The sequence below is a fragment of the Xenopus laevis genome, chromosome 3S (assembly GCF_017654675.1).
Source record: "Xenopus laevis strain J_2021 chromosome 3S, Xenopus_laevis_v10.1, whole genome shotgun sequence".
Taxonomy (NCBI): Eukaryota; Metazoa; Chordata; class Amphibia; order Anura; family Pipidae; genus Xenopus; species Xenopus laevis.
Genome location: NC_054376.1, coordinates 58828911 through 58856025, shown reverse-complemented (window position 1 = coordinate 58856025; position 27115 = coordinate 58828911). Strand labels below are relative to the sequence as shown.

Sequence of the window (27115 nt, the reverse complement as noted above, 5' to 3'; positions counted from 1 at the left end):
AGGATGTTCCAAAATAGCAGTGTCTACATTTTTCTTTACAAACTCAAAAATTCACTGTATAAACTGAAAAATGTTTCAAGATTTTTCTTCTGTGTTGCATTGAGTCATTCAACTTCTGGCACCTGTTACATTCAACAATTCTTCTGCATTTCTTGGTTTTGCCTCAGAAACATTTTGAATGTCACCCACAAGTTTTTTTTTATTGTATTAAGGTCCGGGGATAGGGCTGACCACTCCATAACATCAATCTTGTTGGTGGCCATACACGGGCCGATAAAAGCTGCCGACAGACCAAGTCGGCAGCTTATTGGCCTGTTTATGGGGCCCTCGAAAGTTGGCCAGATGTCAATCGGACAGGACTAAAAATCTGTTTGTTGATGCGGCCCCGCGATCTGACCGCCCATTACCCATCGTTAGGATCTGATCTTTGGGCCCTAGGGCCCACTATCGAATCAGCCCAATATTGTCCACCTCAAGGTGGGCATATCGGGGAGAGATCCGCTCGTTTGGCAACATCGCCAAACGAGCGGATCTCTCTGTGTATGGCCACCTTAAATCTCCCAGAATCTTAGCGTGTGCACTTCGTTTGCTTCAGGAACACTACTATTGTTTATATAAATAAGCTGCTGTGTAGCCATGGGGGCAGCTATTCAAAGGAGAAAAGGCTCAAGTTAAACAGCAGATAACAGATGAGCTATGTAGAACATTAGTTATCCTGTGCCATATAGCCTTCCACCATTGCTACAGCTTGTTTATATGAACTATAGTAGTGTTTCTGAAGCAAACAGATCAGTTTTAACAATGCAGGGCAACACTACATGATCGTCATTAATTTAAAACTAATTTTTTATTGTTACTGTTCCTTTAAGATTATTCATTTAGTCCAGCTGCTTTAGACCAGTCCTTTCAAACAGTGGGGCTGCCACGTCTAAAGGCCAGTAAGATTGAAATTTGTAGACAATACTCATTAGCTGTCATTGATAATTGTGGAAGCCAAGGCTGAAAGACAATTGGGTTGAGACTTGAGGTTTATTTACCATCCTAGATATGGAACAAGGACTGAATAACTTATACATAATTGTTTTTATATCTGTTACTATTTTATGAAGCTGTATTACTTTTGCCTAAGTGGATAGCCCCACTTGGGCTGTAGCCTAGTTGTAAAGCTGGCCATATACATTCAGATTTTATTCCTTGTAGACAAATGTTCAGATGCCGATCATTCATTTTAATGCAGTGAGCTAAAACAAATTTTTCTGGATGTCCATAGATGGTCTGAAAATTGTTTTGTACAAGTATATATGTGAAGGCTATGGTCAGCTTAAAAATAGATTTTTTTTTGCAACCGACACTTAAAACACACAAGCATGTTTTCATATTTGACAATTGCCAGCAGCTACTCATCACACCTCCTCTGCTCCTTCTTCCAATGCCATTATTTAATACAGATACAAGAGATTGTTTTTAACAAATTTATTGGAGACTGTATGATACAAACATTTAAACTGTGCCCCTTGGTGTTTTGAAGTTCATGCCTACAGTCGGCTGGGTGACTTGCAGGTTGGAAAGGCCGCCAAAGTCCTGTAAAATGGAGTGGAGAGGAGTTTAGCAGAGTATATACAAAGTTTCATATACAGACAATTTAAAACATGCTCCCTTTTATTTGGAAACAGTAGTAAGAAGGTGATACATGTCCTGACAATGTCCTAGAAAAGTTGTAATAATTGGGCAGTTCAAATACACAAAATAATGACATCTTGCAACAGTTTTACTTTCTAACTTGGAGTGCCTAACGTGACAGAGGTGGGGAGATTAAGATAATGGGTGCAGCATGTGAAGGTCTTGTGTGTGGGGTGTACTAGGAAATTAAGAGGATGCATGGTGAGCAAAAACATTTTTTAAAATTGGGGAACTAAAAATAACTGACAATGTATAGTGAAATTTTTTCCAATACGCATTAAGAAAATTTTACTGACTTGAAAGTTATTTGCTAAAGGAAAATAAACCCCCTTTTTGACATGACACCCATCTGAAATGTCACAAATACAAAATGTATTCACATTTCTACACAAACAACTTATTCCACACACTGAAGGAAACCATGATACAAACTCCCAAACATTCTTTAGATGCACAATGTAATGCAAACACAACCATACACTGTTCTATTGTAAAGTGATTGATTCTATAACTTTGATTTCCTCTACTTTGCACAGAATTAGTGCCAAACTATGGAAAGCAGAGCGACTAAAGTCCCAGAATCCACCACTTCACAATTAAACATAGGAGGTTGCATTGTGTGTAAATCTGGTATGTTTGTAAGGGAAAAAAATTAACAATCAAAACATGGGGGTATATTTTATTTATGTAGCTCCTATGAAAAGCATTGAATTGTTGTTTTATTCTCTGTAATGTTGGTTCTAACAATAGAGCAGAAGTATAATCTCCAGCCAAGATCCCTATTCCCACAATGCTTTCCCTGTTCTGCAACAAATCTGATAAAGCATGCATGGCATTGCTGAAATTAGATGCTTGCCTGGAGGAGTACATCTACATTGTTTCAAAAAGTCCAAACTGGCAATGCAGAGAATAAAATGGTATCACTTTTAATGGCAATATAAAAACTTTGAGTTCCCCTTTACTATCATGGGAAAAATTCGTTTTTCAAAATGAATCCGTTAATAGTGCTGCTCCAGCAGAATTCTGCACTGAAATCCATTTCCAAGAGCAAACAGATTTTTTTTTATATTCAATTTTGAAATCTGACATGAGGCTAGACATATCAATTTCCCAGCTGCTCCAAGTCATGTGACTTGTGCTCTGATAAACTGCAATCACTCTTTACTGCTGTACTGCAAGTTAGAGTGATATCACCCCCCTCCCTTTTCCCCCCAGCAGGGGGGGATGCGGCCCCGCGATCCGTCCGCCCATTACTATTCGTTAGGATCTGATCGTTGGGCCCTAGGGCCCACAATCGGATCAGCCCGATATTGCCCACCTCAAGTGTATGGCCACATACACAAGATAACTGCCTGGTAGATCTAAAAACAACACTCCATAATAAAAACCCATGTCCCACTGAGACACATTCAGGTACATTGAGAAGGAAAAACAGCAGCCTGCCAGAAAGCATTTCTCTCCTAAAGTGCAGGCACAAGTCACACGACTGGGGGCAGCTGGGAAATTGACAAAATGTTTAACCCCAAGTCAGATTTCAAAATTAAATATAAAAACCATCTGTTTGCTCTTTTGAGAAATGGATTTAAGTTCAGAAATCTGCTGGAGTAGCACTATTAACTGATTTGTTTTGAAAAAAAAAAAACAAAAACGTTTTCCGATGACAGGATCCCTTTAAGAAAATCAATAATAAAAAGCAAATGCAAACAATTTGCAGTATTCACAATATAGAGAACAGTGAGGCCCACAAGAAATACATAGGAAGAGTGGTCTGAGCTGCACCACACTTTCAGAACTACAACCAGAGTAAAACTTCAGCCATAGACAATTAAGCATATCATACTCCTTTACATAGCCATACAAACATAACTATAAATGTTGTGCATAAAAACATGCCCTGATGTATGTTAAGTGTAATCTTCACACCTAAATATTTTTTAAAACATTGGTTGAAATCAACATTGGTTTATGGTTTATAAATAAGAAGACACGTTTAAAAAGAAAATTATGTTTAGGTTTTAGTTTCATATAATTGACTAACTATGCACCTCCACAAACTAGTAATGTTTAGGAAAGCAACCCCATTTCTGTGGTTACAAGGACGAGAACTGCACCAGTCAAACCCCCTTTAAAAACTGACAATAAGGCAATTCCCCAAAGAGCATTCCAGAGAACAGCGTTTTTATACATTTTCTGCACCATCAGTCATAAAAGGTTAGTTGTCTACAAGGTAGACGTACTAAAGGCAAATATCAAAGTCTCTCTCTACCTATCGTAATGTCCCATAATATGCTTACATGTAAACAAATCAACTAAAATTAAAAGGCTGGAAATAAGTGATAAATTATGGCATTTGAACCCCCCCCCCCCCATAAATATATAATTAAACTGTGCTAGGGAATAAAAAAAACACATGGGCAACATTTCATGGATTTTTTTTTTTTAACTGTCTTTTGTGTACACTTTTAAAACAAGCAGAAAGCAATGACTTGGTCCAAATTGTGCACAATTTTACATGAATATTCTACACACTACAAACTGTGAGCATGTGCAGTTTAGAAGTACAAAGCCAGCCTTCAACAAAAGAATGTATGAAAGTTACAGGGTTTGGTAGGTATGCTGGAACAACCTCCAAACACGGGAAAACTGTCATGCAATAATTTCCCTGCAGTATCAATGACCTGGCCACTAGAAGTGCCAAAATCACTTTCGATGCAGGTACAGAGAAAATTATTGGTTATAGGACATTTAAGTAGCAACATTTTTAATAAAGATGCTAAACAACAGAGACACACAAGATATTGTGTTACTTAAATGGTTCTCTTCCATCCACTACTGTTATGTGACAGTTGGACAGTTGACAGTTTGTTCGTAAACAAGAAAATATTAAAATATAAATACCAGCAGCTTCAGCATTTCCTTGGTGTCGGGATCCACCTCAATGATCTCCTGATCCAGGGCAGATACCTAAGAAGATAAATACATAAAAGTTAGTGTTGCAGTTTTTTTTTTATTTGAAACTCTATTTTAAATAGTGTGTGTGTACCCGTTATATCAATTTAGAAAAACCACAGAGTTTAAAAGCAGTAATTTAAAACTGCAGAGTGAATTTATTTATGGCAGTGACAGAACACTACATGTTTCGGGCAGAGTCCTTTATCAGGTGTACAAGTTAGCTCCGAGACTAGGAGCTAACTGCTCTATTAGAACCGGTTATAGACTTAAATTGAAAATTTATTATGTAGATTTATAATGGTTTAGATTAGTTAGGGCTGAACTACATGGGACATTTTAAAAGGTCAGACTTATGATCTTGCCATGTAACGACAACATTTTGTTGGCTCCCACAAATTGGATCCCTGTAGCTGTAAAGTCGGATCAGATACAATTGAATGGCGTGCTTTGTTCACAAATCTACAGCTGACATTCAATGTATTCCAATAAACAAGCCAGTCACCATCACATTTGATCTCATAAGATGAAGATGCAGCATTCAGAGTCTGCATCCAACGAGCATGTAGCATCGGATGCCAAATCTTCCATGTGTTACGTTAGTCCCATTATACATGAGACTACATTGTAGGATGCGATCTGATGATCAAACAGCATACTACAAAATCTCCTGTGTAGTTCAGCCCTTAATCTAATGATACACAGAACATGTTGCAGATATTTTAAAAATCTAAAAACATTAATGTATTATTTATCACAGTACTGCAAGGTGTTGCCAGCACATATTTCATCCCACCAAAAGATCCAATTTCTAAACACAGGAATATTTCTTAAACGTCTATGGTACTGCAGTCCTTAGGTCCAATACATAAACTGCTCCAATGCAAACTGCCCCTTGTCTGTTTGCAAAGTAAACTGCTTGCCAAAACATTACATACTACATACATAATTTTTACAGAATATAGACTGTATGATGCAATCTGACATGAAGGTAACATGGTACATGATACTATTGTACGTTCTGCTGTAAAACCAAAATGGATGGCACCATTTATATAACCTCTATAAGAATGACAGATTATCTTCACAAGTTATTGGCAGAACCAGCTGGCATTTTTACTGTATGAAAGCCACAGGTTAATCACAGGCTGTACAAATTCAAAGGGCCTGGTAACTTCCAGTTGTCACATACAACCTTTAAAACCTATATATGTAGGTTCCAGGGGAACCATGAAACCAACATTTCTTTTATAAATATTTCATTTTTCCCCCACTCCTGAGAACCTACTTCCCTAATTAACCCTAGAGTTTTTAGGCACAAAGTGGAACTTCTGACCTTGTATGGTGAAGCTAATTAGAACTGATGTTTTCAAAATCACCTTAAGGAAAATATAATCTACTAAACCTTTCAGACAAACATTTTTGACATACCTATGACTAGCAAACGAAAGTCTTTAACCACTTCACTGAATTATTTGCTGGGACCACCACCACTTATGCCGATCCTAATCTTTAGGACAAAAGCTGGAATTCTACCAGATACAAGTCAGTCTACACATTACACTTTAAAATGTAGAGGAAAGCATTGCAGCATGGAGAAATAGATACAATTTGAGCACTGCTACCACCAGTGTATCAAATTTCTTCACCAGTTTAAGTAATAAGTCCATGCAAGATAATCATGGGCAATCTGTTTTTTCCCACAGATTTGTTTCTCACATATACACTGGAGATCTCACGTGGCGTAGAAAAAAAAAAAAAACTACCCTTCGATATATAGTCGGTAGCTGGCTAACAGCCAAAAAGTATCCATACTTACCTCAGGGACATAGTTATCCCTCCTCTCTCTTTCCTCCTCCTGCAGTTTGATGGAGATACCTCTGACAGGTCCCCTCTGGATGCGCTTCATAAGATGTGTGACGTACCTACAAGAAAGATGGACGATAAACAGATCATAAACATGAATCTCTACATTAAACCTATATATAGCTGTTCATAAGGGACTGTGCAAAAGTCACAGGGTTTGGCTGATACCAGGTCACAATCAGCAAACACGGGAAAAGCTTTAACATTTTGTTCTTCCTGCAGTATCAATGACTGGGCCACAAAGGAAACCCTAATCACTTTCGATGCAGGTTAGATTTATGTTACAGAGAAATAGTTTATTCAAAGGTCTTTAGTACAATATAATTTCATATCTTCCTATACGGAGCAAACATTACAAGAACTCCTTTATTATAAAGGTATGTGTATACCCATTAAACAAATGTTAACACAAAACATGCTTAAAGCTTCCAGCTATGTCAAATATCTCACCCAGCGATCTTGTTGCGCAGTTTCTTGCTGGGGATGATGGCGATTTCCTCGCACACACGCTTGTTTGTGTGGAAGTCATTACCAAGCCGGGTGTAATATTTTTCAATTATGACCCGAGCTGCCTTTTTAACGGTCTTTGTCCTGACACGACCCTAAAGGAAAAGAAAATAGTAAGTTAAAGGCATAAATAGGTTTAAAGATCCCAAGACACTAAAAAGAAAAAAGCCAATATAGTTTCCCATCGTTAGCATGCCTTTAAAATGTACACAAGTGTAGGTTTTGGCACCCACACTCACTACATGAGGAAAAATCATCTCTTCAATAATGTCTAATTGGCAAAAGCCAATGACTTGACCCAAGTATTTCTGTTTCACCTAGGGTGTAAAAATGAATCTGCACACTTATAAAGCCACTAAATAGTTTATCTACATATAATACACAAAAGCTATGAATATCCTGTAAATTATATCCTTATAAACGGTGAGTTCTGATGTCATCAGTTATAAACGGTGAGTTCTGATGTCATTTCTGTCACATGACTCACTGAAATTTGTGTATTATAATAAATAAAGTACCCCCAGTTGTAAAATATGAGGATATTAGAAGTTACCTCGGAGTTCCATGACCTGTATAAAAACACTCGGCCTTCGGCCTCGTGTTTTTATATGGTCATGAAACTCCTCGGTAACTTATAATATCCTTATATTTTACAAGAGGGGGTACTTTATTCACTATATAATACACAAAAGCCATGAATATCTTGTAAATTATATCCTTATAAACGGTGAGTTCTGATGTCAGTTATAAACAGTGAGTTCTGATGTAATCAGTTATAAAAGGATGTCATCAGTTATAAATGGTGAGTTCTGATGTCATTTCTGTCACACGACTCACTGAAACGTGCGTATTATAATAAATAAAGTACCCCCAGTTGCAAAATATGAGGATATTAGAAGTTACCTTGGAGTTCCATGACCTGTATAGAAACACTGCCTTCGGCATCGTGTTTTTATATGGTCATGAAATTCCTCTGTAAATTATAATATCCTTATATTTTACAATAGGGGGTACTTTATTTACTATATAAACGGTGACTAGTGATGTCATCAGTTATAAACGGTGAGTAGTGGTCATTTTTGTCACTAAAAATTGTTATAACAATTATAATTATTATATATAAAGTACCCCTTGTTGGAAAATATGAGGATACTAAAAGTAACCTTGGAGTTCCATGATCTATATATTTACAATAGGGGGTACATATTCACTATATAACGACAAATATATCTCTCCTTAAAACAGGGACAGAAGCAGTGTTAGAAGGCCAAGTACATGGCAGATACCCTAATTATTGTATTGTTTGTTTGGTATCTTTATTATACATTGGCCCTTTATATACAAATGCAGGGAGGGCTAGGCTCATACCTACCACAGCTATGAATGTGAAGTAAGTTGTAAGCAATGTGCGCAAGTTACAGGGTTCGTTAGCGTAATGCAACACTACAAACACGGGAAAAACTGGCACATGGTGATATTCCTGCAGTATCAATGACCAGGCCACAGGTCAGGCCACAATCACTTTCGATGCAGGTTGCCAGCAAATACACACAAAAAAAAAACTGGTAAAACAAGAGTGTTTAATGCAGCCATATACATACATACATCATTCAGGCTCCCTTTGCAGAAGCCCCAGTGTGTGGGTGAGGATATATAAATATCAGGTACCTAGCAGCTCTCATCACTTTGCACTAATACAACCATAGTGGCCTTTCAGATGATGAACTACAATCATGTGACTATATCCAACACTGGGCTTACAGTTGCAGGCCCATGTTATATTATAGAAAGAGATATCACAGGCAGGTCCCCACTACATCCAATACCGGCGTTGTACACTTATTAGGCACAGACTGTATACACAAGCAGTACCGCCGGATACAGCCCCACCGAGCACTGCTCTAGTCACTTGTGCAGCACATTATACAGTCCGACACCATTTCCTCAGGCTGCTGCATTCCCATCATATGAACCGCGTCTGCCGCTGAACTACGCCCAACACAAACCGACTAACACTTCCTCCCGCTGATGTCCCGTTCTCTTCAGAGACAGCTTAAATCAGCCTCCCACTAATGATCGGATTCAAACGTATTCCTGTGCTCCTAAGCGCTCGGCCTTCATGACAGTTTCAGCAAAGATCCCCCTTTAAAGATTCTCTAGCAGCACTCGCCCCCACTGCCAATACTACACTGTGAGGCTTCTGCACGAATGAAAGAGGCCGCTGCGGACTTGAGTCGACCGAGACAAATAGCAGAATAGTAGGATGGATACGGATAATGTTGGAGACAAGGCTACATTAAAGACCCACCATGTTGGCCCGAGCTGGTAGAAGAGAGCAAAGGATGCCGGGAGCGAGGCTATAAACAGGCGGAAGAGAGTGTAACGTCTACAATAACAGCAGCGACTACCGGCGGCGGGGAGGATAACTGCAACAACAATAGCGCGCAGTAGAATTGGCTGCATTTTTTTGAGCGCGTGGGAAATTATGTTAGGAAAAAGAAACAGAATTGTACAAAAGGGGGTCACTGACCCCCTCTAAAAACAAATCCTCTCTAAAGCGACACATTTATTGTAATTGCTACTTTTTTTTTTATCACTAATCTGTTCCATATTCAAAGCAATGCATGGTTGCTAGGGTAATTTGGACCCTAGCAACCAAATTGCTGACGCTGCAAACTGGAGAACTGCTGAGTAAATAGCTAAATAACAAAAAAAAAACAAATAATAAAAAATGAAAACCAAATGCAAATTGTCTTAGGGCAGGACTACACGGCCAATTCCGCTGCGCATCGGCTGTGTAGTCCCGCCCTTAGAATATCGCTCCCTACATCATACTAAAAGTTAACTCAAAGGTGAACAACCGCTTTAACAGGTTTTATGTATCTGTATATTACTGTGTAAGTGTGGTTTTACTTTGGGGATTGCTGGCAATCTCTGTGCTGTTTTATACTCCACCTGATTAAGCCACCCCAGCTTATTACTTGCATGTCTTGCCTCTTTGGGGCACTATTAGGGTTGCCACCTGGCCGGTAAAACTGTTGCTTGATGCCAATGTTATTTATAGGGGAAAACCACAAAAATATAGCTATTTTCTTCCAGAAAAGGTGGCAAACCTAGGAACTTACTGCTTATGAGAAAAAATAACAAAGGGTCTAACCAGGGGAAGAAATGCAGAGTGCTTTGGGATATGAACTACCTGGCACAAGCCCAACTACTCACTCAGACACAGAAGGCCGAAAAGCATAAAAACCAGAAGCAAGAGACTATTTAACAACTTCTCTTTAAGAGCAGTTAGACTAACCAAAAATAAGTCCAATAGTTAGTAGAGGACCAACTGCAAATGAATCCAGCAGACAGTAGAGAATAAACCGCAAATGAGTCCACCTAATCTCATGAACTCATTAGTCTAACACTTATATGTATTCACTGCACTTTCTACCATACATAGCAACTGTGCATTGCACTCTATTATTATTACTGCACTATGCAATTCTATATCATACTGTAAAAAATAAAATGTATATATATATATATATATATATATATATATATATATATATATATATATATATATATATATATACTGCCCTATGCTGCACAAGTAATTCCTTTGTACTCCTAGTACAAATGGCAATAAACAACTACTTGACTTGCTATTGGGTGAAAAAGTGTGTGCCTAACAACCCTTATAAATGTTGCTCTGATGCATGCAGAGTGCAGCTGGACGTCTCTGTGTTCTCAAATGGAGTACAGACACCTGTAGCAATTCTGCAAGGCGAGTAGGCAGTGTACAAAGTGCAAAAAGAGTTGTTTTGTATTCATTGTTGCACTTAGCATAGGAGCTCATAAACTATCCCATTATGCCCTTAAAATAGTACTGACACTAAAAATTTTCTTTTCAAAATATTAATCTATATTAAAAGTTACCTATAGGTCGTGTTGATTGTTTTTCACTGGTAGTTCTGCTTTTGTTAATAATTGTTACTTAGAGTTCCTAAACCTGACTGTTTTGTCAACCTGACTGTCCCATTAACCTGTCAGTTAGAGTTTCTAATGCTAACGGACTACTGCTGTACAAATATGGCAGCCTTCACAATACTTTGATGGCAAAATTATAAATAGCATTCAAAGACAATGTTATGATAGATAAGAAAAAAGGTTATTTTCTGATGTCAGTATCTCTTTAAGACTTACTTGAAGGAAGTGCAATTTGCAAAGCACAGAAACAGCTGGTTAAATTTTTTTTACCCAAAATGCAGCACTTTCCCACAGAACTCCAGCATCTTTGCAGGCCAGCTGGGTGCCCTGGGCAACACAGCCGACCCAAACGTCCCTTCTCTGCACATACGCGCAAGAGCCCACACGCTCGTGTGCTTACTTTGGAGAGTCATTGACATCACTTATGGCACACTGATCAACACTGTGTTATTAACTGCTGTAGAATGTGATTCAATATGTCTAAGTCAGTTGTGTGTAGGTGTAATACACTAAGGCAACCCTGGAAGTAAAACTGCCTCAAAGCATTTTCATTTTAAGGCCCGCTTATGTCCATGCATGCCCCCTATTTTGCACCGTGCTGCAGAAGGATGAACATTTGCAGGATGAACATTTTCCAGTTTATTGTTGTGATTAAAGTCTGTAGGCTAACTGATTCACATGACAATTTAACATCCCCAAGAGAAAGTTGTGTGGGTTTCCGTAATTTTGAATACTGCCAAAATGTCTGCAACAGTTTCCCAGAATATTTTAACCACTGGTCAGAACCACCAAGACTACAAAATGCAACCCCCCCTCTCTCCATAACACCCAAAGTATAAGGGGGTGTGGGAGCCTGAGGAGAGATAGGTGAGTCTGACTGGTTTTAGCAGTAGTATATCAGCTTGTCTGCACTTTCTCTTGTATGTATACATACTTAAATAGGGATGTAGCGAACTGTTCGCGCGAACTTCGACCGTTCGCGTCCGCCGAATGTTCGCGAACGTTTGGGAACGTTCGCAGTTTGAGTTCGCGTTCGATCGTTCGACCATTCGAATTCCTTCGACCGCTAAAAATCGAACGATTTCCATTCGTTCGAACGATTGTAAGCATTGGATCCAATGAAAAGCATTCGATCGAATGGCTTCGATCGTTCGATTCGAATGAAAATCCTTCGATCGAACGATTAAAATCCTTCGATCGTTCGAATCGAACGATTTTAGCGGTGTTCGAAGTTCGCGAACTGTTCGCGAACGTTCGCATTTTTTGCCGGTGTTCGCGAACGGCGTTCGCGAACACCAAATCGGCAGTTCGCTACATCCCTATACTTAAACCCTCTTAGTTCTGTACCATATTGTTTGCCACACATTTAAGGGCATATTTATCAAGGGTCAAGTATCGAATTAAAAAAACTTCGAAACTCGAATTCAAAAAGACCAACCGAAATGAGGTCAAAGTTTTTTGGGGGTAGAAGTGGTCCGTATTCGGCCTACTTTGAATCGTACGATCGAAGGAATAGCGCCTTTGATTTTTTTCAACTTCGACCTTCGATCTCCCAAACTCCCCCAATTGCTTCTATACTGGTTCTAGGAGGTCAACCATAGGCTAAAACAGCAGTTCGGCAACTTTTAGGTGGCGAATGGTCGAAGTTGAAGACATGATAAATTTCGATATTCATTTTTTTCAACTTCGAATCGATGTTGGACTATTCGATGGTCGAAGTACCCAAAAATTACTTTGAAATTCAAAGTATTTAACTTCGAACCTTCACTTCGACCTTTGATGAATCTGCCCCTAGGTGTAATCTCTCTCTCTCTCTCTCTCTGTAAGTTCATCCCCAAGATATTAAAGGATACATGTATTGTTAATGTGAATCAATTTTGTTACAACACCGCCACCTGCTGGTCAGTTTCCGACCATTCTGACCACCAAGTAGTCAAGGAAGTTGTAAGAAAGAGGCTGCTCTGATGTTCTTCCGCATAGGAAAAAAATAGAAACCTATCTCAAATCTTTCCTAACCAGAAGAACATCAGAGCAGCCTCTTTCTTTCTCCTAACAACTTCCTTAAAGGAAAACTATATCCCCAAAATGAACACTTAAGCAACAGATAGTTAATATCATATTAAGTGGCATATTAAAGAATCTTACCAAACTGGAATATATATTTAAGTAAATATTGCCTTTTTACATCTCTTGCCTTGAGCCACCATTTCGTGACTCTATCTGTGTGGCCTCAGAGATCACCTGACCAGAAATACTTCAACTCTAACTGTAACAGGAAGAAGTGTGGAAGCGAAAGACACAACTCTGTCTGTTAATTGGCTCATGTGACCTAACATGTATGGTTTGTTGGTATGTTTGTGAGTACAGTGAATCCTACGATCCCAGGGGGCGGCCCTTATTTTTTAAAATGGCAATTTTCTATTTATGATTACCCAATGGCACATACTACTAGAAAAGAATATTATTATGAAAATGGTTTCTTTACATGAAGCAGGGTTTTACATATGAGCTGTTTTATGCAATATCTTTTTATAGAGAACTACATTGTTTGGGGGGTATAGTTTTCCTTTAACTACTTGGTAGTCATAACAGTCGGAAACTGACCAGCAGGTGGCACTGTTGTGACAAAATCCATTCACATGTATCCTTCAATCTTGGAAAAAAAAAAGAATGTAAATGACAAAAGGGGCTTAGAATAGCACTCTCAACAATTTTTACATTCACTTATTTTTGAGGTTTACTTATCCTTTAGTACACTGTAAATTATGTATATTATATATAAACAGTGCTTAGTGATATCATCAATTATAATTGGTGCTACGTGATGTAATGTGTGTCACAGGACTCACTGAAACTTGTGTGCATGTATGGCCTCCATTGCAAAATATGAATATAAGAAATCACCTCAAAGACTTCAGCTTTGTGCCTTATATGGTCATGGAACTCCTACAACAGGGGATAGAATTTTACATAGGGTTATACATTATTCACTATAATTTTGTATTGAGTGTGCAATCGCGCTAAAATAATGGTTAGCTTACCGCGGTCGCACACTCAGAAAGCCTCCAGCAGGTATGAGGGCTGTATAGACGTGACAGGGAAGACCAAGCTGCAGCAACATGAGTCATGGTACTTACCGCGGTCGTACACACAAGACAAGAGAGAAGCCTCCAGAATTTCAGCTGCAGCAGGTGCGAGGGCTATAGACACGGATGTGACGCATATTTTAATGACGTCTATAGCCCTCGCCTTTAAACAGATGAGAACATTAGCATTTAATAGGGCTATTCGGTGTTTAATTTATTTCAAAGTAGGCCTATGCATACACACTGCACTTTTGTTTGTTGTATTCTATTTTTGTAACAGTTAAAATTAAAAAAAAGGTTAAAACTTTTAAAAGTTTATAAGCTGTGTTCTGTTTTGCGGCTCCAGAGTATTTTTCTTTAGTGGAAGAGGGGGCAAAATGGCTCTTTTGATAGTAATGGTTGCTGACCCCTGATCTAGAATGTTCAGCCTGATGCTCTCTACCTGTAGCAAAGCTTCTAATGCAGTTGAGTAGTATAACAGAAAGCAAACAAGTTAACATCTCATACTGTTAACAAGTGCTATAAGAGGGTGATACATGTCTAAAATTGTTTTATAACCAGTGAGTATGTGTCAGGGTACGGCATAATCATATGAACAAAGCATTCCTTTTTCCCCCAGGTAAAGATAGGCTTGTACTTGGTAAGTGAGGTTGGCATGGTTTCCTTTGCTACTCATGGTAAAGCAGAATACACTGCAAAACAAAAAAGCTGTTTAATTTTTATATATTTTTTATTTGCAAAAATAAAACAACTTAGAAACTATACATACACACACACACACACACACACACATATATATACTGTATATAGTAACCCCAAATAATGTATCGTGGCTAAAAGAGTTACTGTACTGGATTAAAACAAATAAACCCTATGTAGCTGCACAAGACACAAAGCAATAACCAAATGTTAACGGTTGAGGCAAATTAACTACCAGAACGATTCAAGCTAACCTTCATAAACAAGGTAAAACAGTTTCAGCACACCAATCATCACCACCTCAAAAAAAAGTTTTTATATTAATACACCCAGAAAGACCCCACTGCTGACAGAGGGCAACAAGAAAGCCTAACTCTAGTTAGTCAAATAACCGAAACGAGCTAAAATCCTTCTGAGAGAATGTCCCAAGGGCAGAGTAGACAACAATCACAACATCTCTTCATTTACTAGGGAAAATGAAGCCTTCAAAGAAAAGTACACCATCACTACAGTCAAACATGGAGTAGGTTTGCTGATGTTTTGGGGTTACTTTTATTGTCCCTGGAACTGGATGCCTTGAGGATGTGTTATGGCATCATGAGATGAGGGAATAACCAAGACATTCCATTACTGTCAAAATGCTGGGTCTCCATCATAGATGATAGGTCTTCCAGGAGGACAATAAACCGAAGAACATTTCAGAAAGCACCCAGGAATAAGTAAAGACAAAATGATGGACTTTTCTAAATCCCATTGAATACTTGTGGAGACATCTGAAAACTACAGTTGGAAAAAGGCTTTCTTCAAATATGGGAGAACTGGTCTGCAATAAAGATATGAAGAAAGTGCATTAAGTGATATAAAAAGGCAGTTATTCTTATAAAGGGCATACCACCAAATACTACCAAATGTTAAAATTAGAATATCAATAATTTTGTCAGTTACATTTTTTTCAGACCTGAAAGCAGGTGTTATTTTCTGAATGGAATAATAAAGTTCTGTAATCTTATTAGTGAAACAAGAAATTGTGAAAACCTGGTTTTGACAACTTCAAAAGTATTTTGCTGTAGTTCAATTTGTGTGTAAAAAATGTGTAGTATTTTCGGTCACAACGGTACTTTTTGGTCACTGCATACAATGTTACATGATTTAAACTGAGGTGCATCTATTTCTACATATATTTAAATCTCTGCTGGGTTGTAATTTGTTGTCTCTTCATCTGAATAACTGATGATGCTTCTTGAATATCTTGAGGAAGCAGATGATCCTCTACTTGAAGTTGTCAATGAAGGGTCTGTACTTTTATATATTTCATGAACTGAGCCATCGCTGTTTCTATAACTTCCTACCCACGAGGAATGTGATCTGCTATTGCTCATTTGTGAAGATATTATTGGACTCTTATTCCTCCCTTGTATAGACAAATCTTGACTTTTGTTAGATCCTTGTGATGAAACATTTGTACTTCTATTAGTCTTTTGTGATGATGAATTAGTCCCTTGCAAACTTTGCGTTGACTTTTCAGAGCACCTATTTTCTTCTTGTAATGTGGAGTGTGTTCTACCATCTGTTTGCTCTACTCTTATACTTAGACTGGACATTTTTCCTGAAATTTTAGATGATTCTGTAGGAGTAAGGGCAAGGCTTTCTTCTGAGTTCTCAAGAGAGTAGAAGGAGCTCACACCAGAAGCCACTGGTGAAAAATCTATTGATCTATTTGACTCTTCATGAGGCAGAGAGGTTTTATTACCTTCATTTGCCAAGTATCTCTTATCACTTTTATATGACAATTGTGTCTCTGTTTCATTATTTATATTATTTACACTGTTATGAAGACTTGTGTCTAGGTTGTCCTGTGAGCACCTACAAGACTTCTGGCCTTTCCTATGCTTTTTTGTCTCTGGATTCAGTGTTTCTAGGGTGCTGTCAGTGGATTCAGATGAAATCTTCAAAGGTTTTGTTGACACATGGTCATTTTTATCTTGATGTAATGAAGACACTCTGCTTCTTCCAGCTCTCTTATGTCCCGAAATGCTGTGTAGTGTAGACCCTGTAAAACAAATATCATTACTACTCTCCTTAATTTTCTTTTGAAGAGTCAAGTACCTCTACACTTTTGTAATGTCTATACAATGCATACTTTTGCAAAGGTCTAATATTTCTTACCGGATGTAATACACAAATAAGTACCAGGAAATAGATTAATACATGTGCACACAGAAAATGGCAATATATATTTCAGCAGTAGAGTAAGACTTTTCTCCCCAAACATCACTATTTTATACAACGTTATAACTTGATTTCAGGTAAAATTAAATACTTTTTATCCTAATGACTGTGTCCATTTTACTCCTCCCTTCTAGAACACTTTAAATTGGGTCCAGCTGGAGGCCTGGTGACGTATATTGCCTTCCATGGTAATTGTATGGCTCCCTATGTCTAAGAGGTTCACATATTGTTCATATAATCTGGCCAACAAATGTATTATGATTTATTGACCCCTACATGGGAAAAGATGGACAGTGCTGCTCGAATATCAAAGCTAAGAAAAGCACACAGCTTTATCACTATCATTACTGTAGGTTGGAAGGTAAGGTTATCAAATATAAGTAAAATCTGTGGACACATATTGAGGTTAGGTGGCACTTTTTTTGTAGACCACAACAACTCCCCTTAACTACACCCACTCATAGCAAATAGTTTAGCCTCTACATACTTTCAGAAGATGCAATATAATGCAATCATATCCAAATTACCCCATGTAAAACATAAATACAACATAGCGATACTGTATATCCAAGGTATGCTTCATGGTAACCAGTCAAAAAACACATGTATTATGGTGTTCTTTTGAAACCCATGTTTATGAACCAGATGTATAGCAGTATAAATACAGTGCCAACTTCATGTTTAATATCCCTAAAATACATAGCAGTATAAATGCAGTATCATCCTTAATGTTTAATGCCTTCAGAGCATATTTCAGTATAAATGCCATATTGATGTTAAACTCAATCAGAACATGTAGCAATAACAAATATAAATGCAGTGGCAACATCATATGTAATGCCCCAGAACACATGCAAGAATAAAACAATGTTATAGTTATTGCTGGGATCAAACTTTATTGTTTCTCAAACTGAATCTGATATCTCAAACCAAAATTGCCAGTTTGCTAAACTACAACACTCTGCATCTCTGTGAAGACAAGGCCCAATTGCAGCAAGGAGGGAGTGAGGTTCTAGTTATTACTAGCAGGACATGTGCAGTAAGAGGACTATGAATAAACAAATAGGGAGGACACATTTCCAGGTTGATTGAGGCTGTGAAAAAGGGGTTGTCCCTGGGAAATGGGGATGGGTGTACATTGTTACTTACTGCTCTGGTTACTACTGGTTTCATTCTCATTTATTACACATTGGATACCTGAATTCTTCCTAACATCCAAAATCGGTACTTTCTCACGGGCAACCTAAGAAAAAAGTTGAGAAAAAAGATGTACTAAGTAGATCTACAGTTTTTATAAACAGAAGTTTCTCTGTATAAAAGACATATACTGTTCATGTAAGATCATCTCATTTACTTTACATACAGCCTGCTGCACTAAGTATTGTATTTCAAAATTGCACTTTTAGGACTTAAGCACACGGGCAGATTCGGGGAGATTTAGTCGCCTGGTGACTAATCGCCTCTTCTTCAGGGCGACACTCTCCCCAAACTGCCTTCCGCCTGCTAAAATGAAAAATCATTTGCGGCAATACACTCGCGGCACTTCGACTTCCGAAGTCGCCCAAAGTTTCCTCGTTAAGCATCTGGGTCTTACCTATGTTAACGCTGTGCACCATTGCGTCCAGGTCTGGACTGAGAATTAAAATAGGCCCTGGTATTTCAAGTACACAGAGGCCCAATTAGCCCACATAGAGGCCCAAACAGCCCCCACCACCCCACTAAATTCTGACTTTCTATGGCACCTTATAGCAGCCCCTCTGGCATTTGCCAGAATCCACAGATTGCCAGTCCGGGGACTGACTGCGTCATATATATATATATATATATATATATATATATATATATATATATTTATATATATATATATATATATATCCACAGATTGCCAGTCCGGGACTGATTGCATTATATATATATATATATATATATATATATATATATATATATATACATGTGTTTTTCCTTTTTTATTTTATAAAGTATTTGTATTTTTAATGTATGTCTCTTTTTGTAACATCTGTCTTGCTCTGAACAATGCTAGCCAAGATGTGTGTACCTGTGAGCCTTAAACTGGCAATAGATGTGCAAATTTTAGCCTTGTATTCGACGTCGCACTCTTTAGACCTGCCACTAACCATTCAGATTAAATGAAGTAGCAAAAGAACAAATCAGACAATGTTCGGGCCGTGACAGCAATCATAGGGAAGTTATGTCCAACAAATTGTAGTGACAGTCACCCACTGATATTGTCAAATAAGCAATACATCTACTAAAAGACCAATTGCATGGTAAGAAAAATGTTGGGCTGATCCACACACAGTCAGAAAATCACATAAAACTTTGTCTTTGCATCTATGGCTGACTTTAGCTCTCTGCATGATAAACGGAAATGCTAGTCTGTATGTATGCTGATTAACTATTTGATTGCTGGTAGGAAGTGTGTGTATTCCAATTATCTTAACCCTTACCTATTATAGTACTTGGCATCGTTCATTGCCGAAAAAATATGAAAGTGGGGGCAGCAAGTTTTGTATGAGTTTTGTGGGTAGGGTTGCCACCTGGCCGGTATTTTACCAGCCTGGCCGGTAAAAAGAATGCTTGATCCCAATGTTATTAATAGGAAAAAACAGCAAGAATATAGGAAGGCTGGTATTTTTTTCCAGAAAAGGTGGCAACCCTATATGTGGGTGCTGGTGTGTTAGTCTAACCCAGGGGTCCCCAACCTTTTTTTACCCGGGAGCCACATTCAAATGTAAAAAGAGTTGGAGAGCAACACAAGCATAAAATAGTCCCTTGGGGTGCCAAATAAGGGCTGTGATTGGCTATTTGGTTGCTCCTATGTGGACTGGCAGCCTACAAGAGGCTCTACTTGGTACTATACTTAGTTTTTATGCAATTAAAACTTACTTCCAAGACTGGAATTCAAAAATAAGCATCTGCTCTGAGGACACAGAGAGCAACATCCAAGGGGTTGGAGAGCAACATGTTGCTCACGAGCTACTGGTTGGGGATCACTGGTCTAACCTATGTGCATGGTGTGTGAGAGACTGAGTCTGATAGCCACACCTGAAGTCATGTGCAGCTGGAAGTGCCAGAATCATGACAGAAGTCTAAACTGCAAATATTTCAGAAACTACTAAAATTAGAAAATTAATGTTAACGACAATAGTGCTCAGAAACTCTTAGTAAGTTAACATCAGTTTATTGTTGTCATTTAATACTTAAGTGATGATAAAGATGACCTTGTAGAGATGATGGGGTTTTTGTTTAATCATACAACTCATCATGGAATAACGGGCCTTTTTCTTTTATGTCTCCATCCTGTACATACGACAGACAGTAAACTGCCTGCTGCATGGATATATATACATATGGTGTCTCATCTCATGCACAGTCAGTGTTAAATTAGAAATGTCTAGAGTTTGTACATATTTACTTAATGTGTGTTACAATAAAGATTTGTTTAAAAAAAAAAAAAAATCAACATTTAATGTGCCTGTGTTTTTGTGTTTAACTCCTGTAATGTCATTCCAGGACTTTCTGTTGTGCCAGCCAGGGCTGCCACAGAGGGAGGGAGACCTGGACATCTGTAGGGAGACCAGTGAATTAGTCTATGCAGCAATGTCTGAGCCCTTGTGTCTCTCTGGTCCTCCTTCGATTGTTCAGATAGGGCAAAATCTATGCCTCAATGCAAAGGATTTGCTGTGCTTGATACAGGAGCCTTGATCATTTATTGCAGGGGGGGGGCAAGATTTCTGCTGGTGCTTCTTTATATTGCCATCCCCTCTTTTTAGTCTAGTGTTTAAACTACAATACAAATTGGAACATCTTACCCAGAGAGGTGAAGGAACTCTTGTATAACGAGAGATATTTCCTCTGATCTGTTTCACAGTCTCCCAGTCAGACTCCCATTTGCTGTATTCAGATTCCCTCTTAAGGATTCGCCCTAGAATTCTAGCATTCTCCTGGGTGAGCTGCTGGAATTTCAGCTGGCGTTGTCCTGCATTAAGGCTTTGAAGAAAGAAAGGAAAGAAAAGAGCATATCAAAACTGCCAACAGCACTTGTTAAAAAATGTCAACATATTCTGACTTTAAATAATTCCAATTGTTACACAATAAACTTAACAAATCGATGCAAGGTCAATCAAAATGTTTTATTATCTGTGTCCTATGGATCTTAATAGATATATTATATGTATACATATGTGCTATAATCTGCCATTCTGGAAAATCCTTAGAATCAGACATCAGTTGGACCAATAAACAACTGACTTGTTAGCTTATCCATCTGCATTATAGTCTCAGAATTATCTTGTTTTGTAGTCAGTCCACCCTGTAAATGTGTTGTAATCTGTTGTGTTGTAATCTGCAGAATAAAGTACAAAAACATTTAAGGTACCTGTGTGGGGTGTAGTAGTTCCAGTTATCGATCTGTCCACTGGATCTTCTAATAGCACCAAGCCTGACCGAGTGACTGTGGTTTTGTTTCAACACAAGTGCTTGGCGTTCATTGTTCATCTGATACGAAACAAAAGAATTCAGATTTGTAGGTGTCAAATTCAATATTTGCCTGCTGCAGAAGCATATTATCAGGGGATAGTCCTGGTCTGTGTCTTATCTGGGTCCATGAAAAGCAACATTTAAAAGGCATGTAAACTCAAATTCAATTTTTCTTCAAATTCAAGAAATTGTTAATTGAAGCAACTTAATATACACTGATTACAACATTTCAGTGGTTTTAAAGGGCTTTGCAAATATACAGCTATGTTCAGAATAATAGCAGTCTGATGTTACTAACCTCATCAATCACTGTTTTTGGTAGAAATTATATTTCTACATGGCAAATAATTTACTAGTAGGTATAGTAGAGTAATAGCAAACCAACAAACCATGACATGCATGCTGCTGATTCTGTGTAACTGAATCATTAATTGAGGCTTGTTCCAAATAATAGCAGTGCTCCAAATAATAATAGCTTGTTCCAAATAATAGCAGTGTGTTCAATTAGTGAGACATTCATTCTGTGAAAAAACAGGTGTCCAAGGCTTGACATAGTCCTGCTTCATTTTTTTTAACCATATATATTTCGAAAAAATTTAAATGCATTTTATTCCTCTTTGCTGACCCAATTCATTTAACCTTTTCTCTGTACACTAGTTACTACTTCATGTGTAATGAAAGTGAAAGACAGCCTGCTAACAAAGTTACACCAAGATCTCTATGTTTAAAGTTATGCTATTGAAAGAAAAGTATTGCAAAGCAATGTACATTTCCCAGTGTGCCCATAAGTCTATCAAAATGTTCTTAACAGTTTTTCTTACCAGTCTTGATGATAACATTTCTCGCTTCGCACGCTTCTTTCTAGTAACTCAGTAAGCTAGATCAGACTGTTTACGATTTGATACAATAGTTTCTCAAAAGTTGCCATTTTAGCTCCTTCTGCGCATGCTCAGTGAGCTTTCCAAAAGTATATCACAGATCAACTGTGTAAAACATTCATGTTAAAAATTAATTTGATTAATTTTCCTCCGTAGTTCTGAATGGCAGGTCATCCACTTTGTTTTAAAATTAACTTTTAGTATGATGTAGAGAGTAATATTCTGAGAAAATTTACAATTGGTTTTCATGTTTTATTATTAATGGTTATTGATTTATTTAGCTTTTTATTAATAAGCTCTTCAGTTTGCAGTTCCAGCAGTTTGCTTGCTATGGTCCAAATTACCTAAGTAACCATGCACTGATTTGAGTAAGAGACTGGAATATAATTAGGTAAGAGTCTGAATAGAAAGAGGAGTATTAGAAAGTCACAATAACAATACATTTGTAGCCTTACAGAGCATTTATTTCTTAGATGGGTCAGTGACCCCCATTTGAAAGCTGGAAAGAGTCAGAAGAAGAAGGCAAATGATTAAAAAACTATAATAAATAAACAATGAAAGCCAAGTGAAAAGTTGCTTGGAATTGGCCATTCTATAACATACTCTGTTAAACTATAATCTGTTAAATCTATTTCTCATCAGCATCAGGGACATGCCAGCAATTTACTGTAACCGGTTAGTCATCTGGCTTAGTGAGCTGATACTGGGAAACAGGAAGGGGGGGGGGGTTTGAGGGGGCAATAAACCATTGATTTTTCAAACATGAAATTGTATAAAAAATAGTAATTAACTGTGGTCTATAATTAAAACATAAGGTTGGTGAAGGTTATACTATATAAATGAAAAGTTAAGGAAAGACTGGTCTTTTTTCAACTTACCTTACTATGTTACTATGTTATGTTTAAGGAAACAAATGCCAGCAACAACTGGTCATCTTTCATGGGAAGTTTTATAAGAATATGAACAGGGAATAATGGCTTCTATTTGATAACATGTTTTAAGTGTAGCTGCTTTATGGTAATAGTTATTATCCTAATGACTGATTCAATACTATATAAAAAAAAATATATCATGTTATGCCATGTAATTATTTGCCTGATACGGAACACATTTTGAGTTGTTCTTAGAACATAATAATGAAATATTCTCCTCTGAACAGATCTATGGGTAGATTTATCAGTGTTTGTTAACAAAGTCAATATTCCTTTATTTATCAGTATTATCTGGTAGTTTATAAGTGAAGACAGGGGCGTTTCAGGCAGCGAAACACAAAATGCATAATATGCATAAAAAGAGCATAAAAACGTATAAATGAGAAGGTTTCTTCCTGGGCAGTTAGTGAACGCTTTGGTATAAAGTCTTTAAATATTATTATAAATGTGAATGAATTACACCTGAGCTGTGGAAATCTATTCAACTATTGATAGATCTGCCTCCTAGTGTTTTACAACTCAAAGCTTTTTCTTTCCAGTCAGAAGCTGTTGGAAACTAAGCCTCAGCAAAACGACAGCCTCCATTTGGAGATCAGAGTAAGCGGAATCAACTAACCCACATTTTTTTAACCCATTTTTGTCCTACTGCATCCAGAGGTGCTGTGCCACTTGAAACTTGTGGGGGTAGGTGTCTCTGCTCAATAAAAAAGCATTTTCTACTTATCGTAGTACCGGCTTGTCAAAGCAACAAATGCTACAGTCCTTAAAGGGGAACTATCGTGAAACTGCAAATATAAGCTTCATCGTACTGGAATAAGAAACTTCATATTCTGCAAATCGCAATATTCTGAATTGTTTCTAAAATAATCAAGTTTATGTTCACTATCCCTCTCTAAGCATGTGTTTCTCTCTCTTTATTCGGCAGTTGGGATGAGTCAGATACTCATTGATAGTTAGATCCAATAGGTTAGATCCTATATCTTATAGGGGGGGGGCTTCCTTTCCTAACAGATGTATTACATTTCACTCAAATAAATGATTTCAGTACAAACAAAATAACTGCCTTTTGCACAAATCCTGCATGTAGAGACATGATGTCTGGTGAATTAAATAGAGTGAGCTCTAATACATTTTCTAGGCAAAAGGAGCCCCCCTATGAGATATATTGGATCTAACTGTCAATGATTATCTGACACCCAACTCTTGCATGAAGACAGAATGAAGAGAAACAGATGCCGAGAGAGGAATAGTGAACATAAACTTTATTATATCAGAAATGGTGCAGAATTTAATGGATTGTATTTAAAAAGTTTCTTATTTCAGTATGCTGAAGCTTATATTAAATTTCATTTTCGTGAAAGTTCCCCTTTAAAGGCAGTTTAAAAACTCTTTCATGAGACGAACAGGCTCTGAAACAATAAGGGGAAAACTCCAGGAATTGGGATCCTTTGCTCTTGGTCATATCACTGCTGCTGCTGTTCTGGTTATATATAATATCGTTATATTGTATTGCTAAGTTCAAAGACAAACTTGATTTTTTTAGTGCTAGGTATGGGATCCTGGATATCTGGAAATCTGTTATCCAGAAATAACGGAAAGGCTGTCTCCCACAGACTCCATTTTATCCAAAATTTTAAAGATGATTCTCCTTTTCTCTGTAATAATAAAACAGTAGGTTGTAGTTGATGCATTGCAAACTAAAATTAATACTTAATGGAAGCAGAACCAGTGTATTGGGTTTATTTAACAATTTCATGATTTTCCAATGAACTTAAAGTGATACTGACACTAAAAAAATGAATTTTAGCATATGAATGTACATTAAATGTTACCTATAGGTCACGGTGATCATTTTTTTGCTGAGAGGTTTGTTTTGTATAATAATTGTTAGTTGAAGTTCTTAAGCCTGACTCTCTGACACTCTGACTTTGCAAACCTGACTGTCCCATCTCAGCCTGTTAGTTACAGTTTCTAATGCTAACGGACTCCTGCTGCACAAATATGGCAGCCCCCTCATACAGGAACATGGGGGATCAGACAGGTAATGTAAAAGCATCATGCAAATACTTTATGGCAAAGTTAGAAGTAGCTTGCAAAGCCAATATTATAATAGATGTAAAAAAAAGTTTAATTTCAGGTGTCAGTATCTCTTTAAGGTATGAAGATCCAAATTACAGAAAGATCAGTTATCCAGGAAACACTTGGTCCCAAGCATTTTGGATAACAGGTCTAATATCTGTACTGCCATTTTGTGGAAAACAAATCAAAACACATTTTTATGTGAAGGTTGGCCTGTCACAGTGATTTTTTTATTGGTTAACAAGCAGTTATAACAAGTCATCATGTTTGTTTTGACAACTATTTACTTTGGCCTATATGCTTTTTGCAAATAAAAACACCCTCATCGTTTTCAAAAAAATGATTACGATACCTGGTTTCTTTTCAGGTTGACAAGCAGATGCCCAGGGGTTTGAGGGCCCTTTGTATCTACCACACATGCAGCCATCTCCACCTGTAACAAGAGACACTGGGTATTGTCAGGTAATTACCTTATGTCAAAAGAACAAGATGAATAGCTAGACATGAGATTAATAAATCATGGGAAGAAGATACTATACTTGTTTACTTGAGCAGCTCTTTTTCTGATGTCACTGAACATTCAACAAGCAGTTCATATCTGTGTTTCATGTAAATGGAAATGTTAGGGTCAATTCTAGGCTTCCTTCCCAGAATAACTTGTGGTTTGAATACAAATGATACTTTAAAAAGGTGATTCACCTTCAGATTAAATTCAAATACGGTATGTTTTAGCATGACCTATTTGTAGCAATTTTTCACTTGGTATTCGCTTTTTATTCTGTATAGTTTTTTAATAATTTGCCTTCTTCTTCTGACACTTTGCAGCTTTCAAATGGGGTCATTGAACTCAGTAGCCAAAAACGATTGCTCTGTATGGCTAAAATGTTATTGTTCTCAGTATAACTTATCCTTTGATTTAGGCCCTCCTCTATTTATATTCCTGTTAAACTACTGCATGGTTGCTACGTTAAATTGAGCCATAGCAACAGATAGCTGCTGAAATTCCACAAAAAACAACAAAACAAAAAGCTCAAAAATTCTAAAACTATGAAAAATGAAGACCTATTGCAAGTTGCCTCAAAACAACACTCTCTACATCATACTAAAAGTTAATTTAAAGGTGAACCGCCCCCTTAAGTTATCCTTCCACAATCTATCTTTGTTCATAAAAAGTAGAGATGCTCTACTATAAATCAACCAGGAACCATAAGTGGATCCAATGGAAACAGAGGGAGGTGCAACCTATGTCACTTTGGGTGTCTCTTAAACAGAAATTTTCCTCTCAATGAAGAGGCTCTTAAAGGGTATCAGTAATTTCATATATTGTTATTCATTATTTTTTCAGCAGCTCTTTATATTCTGTAACTGGCTATAACCAGTCCTTGGTGTTTGGTTCTCATCCTTGTGTTTAAATTCAGCTGTACTGCATTTCCCAACTATACCTGCAAACTGATGTTACATCTATACTAATATAAAGACAGTCCCCGGGTTACGTACGAGATAGGGTCTGTAGGTTTGTTCTTAAGTTGAATTTGTATGTATGTTGAAATATATACATTTACTTATTAAATGCAACTTGGACAGATGTTTATCTTAAAATAGTATTTATTTTTACCTTTCTGTGCTCCTCAGTAGACAACACACACCAGAGGGGATTGGGGCATGCTAATAAAATCATAGTATGTTACTGTAATAGCCCCAGTCTGTAAGTGTGAGTTGTATATACTGTAAG

The 27115-nt window shown here is 37.5% G+C and overlaps 2 protein-coding genes and 3 non-coding genes across 5 annotated transcripts; all 5 read right to left on the bottom strand.

Moving 5' to 3' along the window:
• Positions 1 to 1460: 1460 nt before the first annotated feature.
• Positions 1461 to 9366, bottom strand: rps17.S (ribosomal protein S17 S homeolog). The gene is made up of 5 exons (NM_001366564.1): positions 9311 to 9366; positions 6946 to 7097; positions 6449 to 6554; positions 4579 to 4644; positions 1461 to 1581 (listed from the first exon to the last, which is right to left on the bottom strand). The coding sequence occupies exons 1-5, from the start codon at positions 9311 to 9313 to the stop codon at positions 1501 to 1503; spliced, it is 408 nt and encodes a 135-aa protein (NP_001353493.1). The 5' UTR covers positions 9314 to 9366; the 3' UTR covers positions 1461 to 1500.
• Positions 4266 to 4397, bottom strand: LOC121402306. The gene has a single exon (XR_005966732.1). It is a non-coding gene; the product is annotated as a small nucleolar RNA SNORA71 (small nucleolar RNA).
• LOC121402308 lies at positions 6634 to 6766 on the bottom strand. The gene has a single exon (XR_005966734.1). It is a non-coding gene; the product is annotated as a small nucleolar RNA SNORA71 (small nucleolar RNA).
• LOC121402307 lies at positions 8408 to 8537 on the bottom strand. The gene has a single exon (XR_005966733.1). It is a non-coding gene; the product is annotated as a small nucleolar RNA SNORA71 (small nucleolar RNA).
• Positions 9367 to 15795: 6429 nt separating the features above from the next.
• LOC121402034 lies at positions 15796 to 18610 on the bottom strand. The gene is made up of 3 exons (XM_041587762.1): positions 18527 to 18610; positions 18144 to 18237; positions 15796 to 16815 (listed from the first exon to the last, which is right to left on the bottom strand). Exons 1-3 carry the CDS (start codon positions 18608 to 18610, stop codon positions 15947 to 15949), a joined length of 1047 nt encoding a protein of 348 aa, XP_041443696.1. The 3' UTR covers positions 15796 to 15946.
• Between the last annotated feature and the right edge of the window lie 8505 nt (positions 18611 to 27115).

What these genes read in the sequence shown, in the direction of transcription:
- rps17.S (NM_001366564.1), bottom strand. An exon ending in GGGATAACTATGTCCCTGAG is followed by an intron (nt 4,645 to 6,448) that starts GTAAGTATGGAT and finishes TTATCTTCTTAG; the next exon opens with GTATCTGCCCTGGATCAGGA. An exon ending in AGGAAATGCTGAAGCTGCTG is followed by an intron (nt 1,582 to 4,578) that starts GTATTTATATTT and finishes TCCATTTTACAG; the next exon opens with GACTTTGGCGGCCTTTCCAA.
- LOC121402034 (XM_041587762.1), bottom strand. Translation starts at nt 18,610, where the DNA reads ATGGTGCACAGCGTTAACATAGGTAAGACCCAGATGCTTAACGAGGAA. An exon ending in GAAGTCGAAGTGCCGCGAGT is followed by an intron (nt 18,238 to 18,526) that starts GTATTGCCGCAA and finishes CTTTTTTCTTAG; the next exon opens with GTTGCCCGTGAGAAAGTACC. An exon ending in AACCAGTAGTAACCAGAGCA is followed by an intron (nt 16,816 to 18,143) that starts GTAAGTAACAAT and finishes TTTGTTTTACAG; the next exon opens with GGTCTACACTACACAGCATT.